The following is a 3,310-nucleotide window of genomic DNA, read 5'->3' on the forward strand; positions in this document are numbered from 1 at the left end:
GCCAGCTTAGGCACAATCCCTGGGGAGCGGGCCTAAGCCAGCAGGTGGTCATTCCCCGAGGGGGTCCCAGACTGCAAAAGGGCACAGGCCGGGCTGACAGACCCTCCTGAGTGCATGAATTTTTGTGCACCGGGCCTCTAGTAAATAAAATATTTTTTAAAGTTTTAGGTTTAGCCCTGGTCAGTGTGGCTCAGTTGGTTGGAGGGTTGTCTCATAGACCAAAAGGTGGGGGGTTTGCCCTAGCCAGTTTGCTCAGTGGTTAGAGATCAGCCCGCAGACTGAAGGGTCGAGGATTTGAGTCCCAGTCAAGGGCATGTACCTTGGTTGCAGGCTTGATCCCTGGCCCTAGTCAGGGCATGTGTGGGAGGCAACCAATCGATGTGTCTCTCTGCCATCAATGTTTTTCTCTCTCTCTCTGTCTCTCCCACTCTGTTCCACTCTCTAAAATATCAATGGGGTGAGGATTAACAACAACAAAGGGTGGGGTCCAACTCCCAGTTGGAACATGTAGGGGAGGCAACCAATAGCTGTTTCTCTCTCATCTCTCTTCCTTCCTCTAAAATCAATAATAATAAAAAGAACATGACACATATCTTTTCTTCTTCTTTTTTGAATCATAGAAGACATTTATTGAGAAGGCCAGCCAACCGAGAAGAGAGGGCGCTTACAAGCATTCCACTGGGGGACAGGGTTATACAGGGGAAGGGGCTGGGGTGAGGCTGGAATGGAATGCAGCTATGCACAGCCCTGGAGGTCCCCAGATGTGAGCTATTGTCCTTAATCATCAGGTAATGAGATGATGTTGATGAGATGATGCTTTGACTCCTGGTGGCTCGGTCTGATCATGCTTATTGGTTCTGCTTGCTGGGTTCACAGCTGAGTCACCTCCTCAATTGCTTCCCACAGGCCTTGGAAAGGAAAATTAGGAAAAACTTAAAAGAGCCCTGGCCCTAGTCAGGGCAGGTGTGGGAGGCAACCAAGCGATGTGTCTCTCTGCCATCAATGTTTTTCTCTCTCTCTCTGTCTCTCCCACTCTGTTCCACTCTCTAAAATATCAATGGGGTGAGGATTAACAACAACAAAGGGTGGGGTCCAACTCCCAGTTGGAACATGTAGGGGAGGCAACCAATAGCTGTTTCTCTCTCATCTCTCTTCCTTCCTCTAAAATCAATAATAATAAAAAGAACATGATACATATCTTTTCTTCTTCTTTTTTGAATCATAGAAGACATTTATTGAGAAGGCCAGCCAACCGAGAAGAGAGGGCGCTTACAAGCATTCCACTGGGGGACAGGGTTATACAGGGAAAGGGGCTGGGGTGAGGCTGGGAATGGAATGCAGCTATGCACAGCCCTGGAGGTCCCCAGATGTGAGCTATTGTCCTTAATCATCAGGTAATGAGATGATGTTGATGAGATGATGCTTTGACTCCTGGTGGCTCGGTCTGATCATGCTTATTGGTTCTGCTTGCTGGGTTCACAGCTGAGTCACCTCCTCAATTGCTTCCCACAGGCCTTGGAAAGGAAACTTAGGAAAAACTTAACCCCCTATTCACATAAGTGCTAGTGTACGTGTTCTAAGATTTAAAATAATCTGATCATTTTTCAGATTAATGCAGGTGCTCTGTCTATCAGATTATAAGTCCCCCTATCATTTGCACCAGCCCTGCTTTCCAATGGGTTGACCAAGGTTGCAATATTTTGAACAATTCCTGTGCTTGGCTGAATTCATTTAGAAACTATTTACCCTGCTCACTGAGCGACATTCAGGCTCTTCGTGGCTTCTGCCTGGGCTCAGCATGAGACAACAGATTTCCCACAGAATCCACAGTAATCACATGACACATATCTTTTCTTCTTCTTTTTTGAATCATAGAAGACATTTATTGAGAAGGCCAGCCAACCGAGAAGAGAGGGCGCTTACAAGCATTCCACTGGGGGACAGGGTTATACAGGGGAAGGGGCTGGGGTGAGGCTGGAATGGAATGCAGCTATGCACAGCCCTGGAGGTCCCCAGATGTGAGCTATTGTCCTTAATCATCAGGTAATGAGATGATGTTGATGAGATGATGCTTTGACTCCTGGTGGCTCGGTCTGATCATGCTTATTGGTTCTGCTTGCTGGGTTCACAGCTGAGTCACCTCCTCAATTGCTTCCTACAGGCCTTGGAAAGGAAACTTTTAGAAAAACTTAACTTCCTAGCCCAGTGGTCGGCAAACTCATTAGTCAACAGAGCCAAATATCAACAGTACAATGATTGAAATTTCTTTTGCGAGCCAAATATGGTGCTCTGTCTATCAGATTATAAGTCCCCCTATCATTTGCACCAGCCCTGCTTTCCAATGGGTTGACCAAGGTTGCAATATTTTGAACAATTCCTGTGCTTGGCTGAATTCATTTAGAAACTATTTACCCTGCTCACTGAGCGACATTCAGGCTCTTCGTGGCTTCTGCCTGGGCTCAGCATGAGACAACAGATTTCCCACAGAATCCACAGTAATCCCAGCAGAAGGGCTGGCGTTCCTGGAAACAGCTCTAAGTTCCCCATAACCCACTCTTACCTCCCAGAGCTCTTTGTGGGATTTACTCAATACAACAAATGCAGTGTTTACAAGGAAGGTTCTAGAGGAAGCCGGTGTTGACCCCTCTGCCCCAGCCCCATTTCTCCCAGCCTATTCTACGTTAAATGCAGCAGAGAGGCAGCAAAGGAGCAGGGGAAAGGCAGGGAGGGAGGTAGAAGAGCAGAAGTCCCAAAGCAAATTAAGGAAAGCGTCTGCCATCGCCAACAAGCTTCCTTCTGTGTGTCAATGCTGCCACCTTCGGGTGTAAATTATAAATTCATTAGAAAATAGGGCCAGTCAGTCATTCAATAGAGAAGCACAAGGATGAGATCCTGTGAGTTTACATATATATCCCCCAATATTCCTGGGACCCATTCCAACCAGAATCAAATAGGTCTACTTTTCAAGCTCCTACCTTTTAAGATGTACCACTGATCTTTTCAAATATATCACTGAGTGCCTGGGCAATTGGAGAAACTCCTTCAATGTTCTCCCTACATCCACATGGGCAGCCCACCTTCCAACCCATCCCCCCACTCAGCAGCCAGAGTCGCCTATGGTTCGTGACAACGTGGACAAACCTTGAAGGTCTTGTGCGAAGCGAAATAAATCAAAGACAAAGACTTATCACTTATTTGTGGAATAGATACAGACTCACAGATACAGAGAATAGCTTGGGGGTGTTTGCAGCAAAGGACCAGACCAGGACTGCCTAGCCTCACTGGACTAATTCCCTGGCCTTCTCCCCCA

General features: G+C 47.0%; 1 protein-coding gene and 1 long non-coding RNA gene across 2 annotated transcripts in view; both read right to left on the reverse strand.

The window, feature by feature from the left end:
- Positions 1-599: 599 nt before the first annotated feature.
- Positions 600-1,821, reverse strand: LOC107183239. Its single transcript, XR_001514035.1, has 2 exons — positions 1,492-1,821; positions 600-885 (listed from the first exon to the last, which is right to left on the reverse strand). It is a non-coding gene; the product is annotated as an uncharacterized LOC107183239 (long non-coding RNA).
- A 596-nt stretch (positions 1,822-2,417) lies between these two features.
- LOC102761404 (gasdermin-C) overlaps positions 2,418-3,310 on the reverse strand; it is a 3,592-nt gene continuing 2,699 nt past the window's right edge. The window contains exon 2 of the mRNA XM_015564664.1: positions 2,418-2,453. Coding sequence (XP_015420150.1) covers positions 2,418-2,453 — 36 coding nt within the window. The remainder of the gene's footprint in view (positions 2,454-3,310) is intronic.

Source organism: Myotis davidii, unplaced genomic scaffold (genome assembly GCF_000327345.1).
Source record: "Myotis davidii unplaced genomic scaffold, ASM32734v1 scaffold198, whole genome shotgun sequence".
Classification (NCBI taxonomy): Eukaryota; Metazoa; Chordata; class Mammalia; order Chiroptera; family Vespertilionidae; genus Myotis; species Myotis davidii.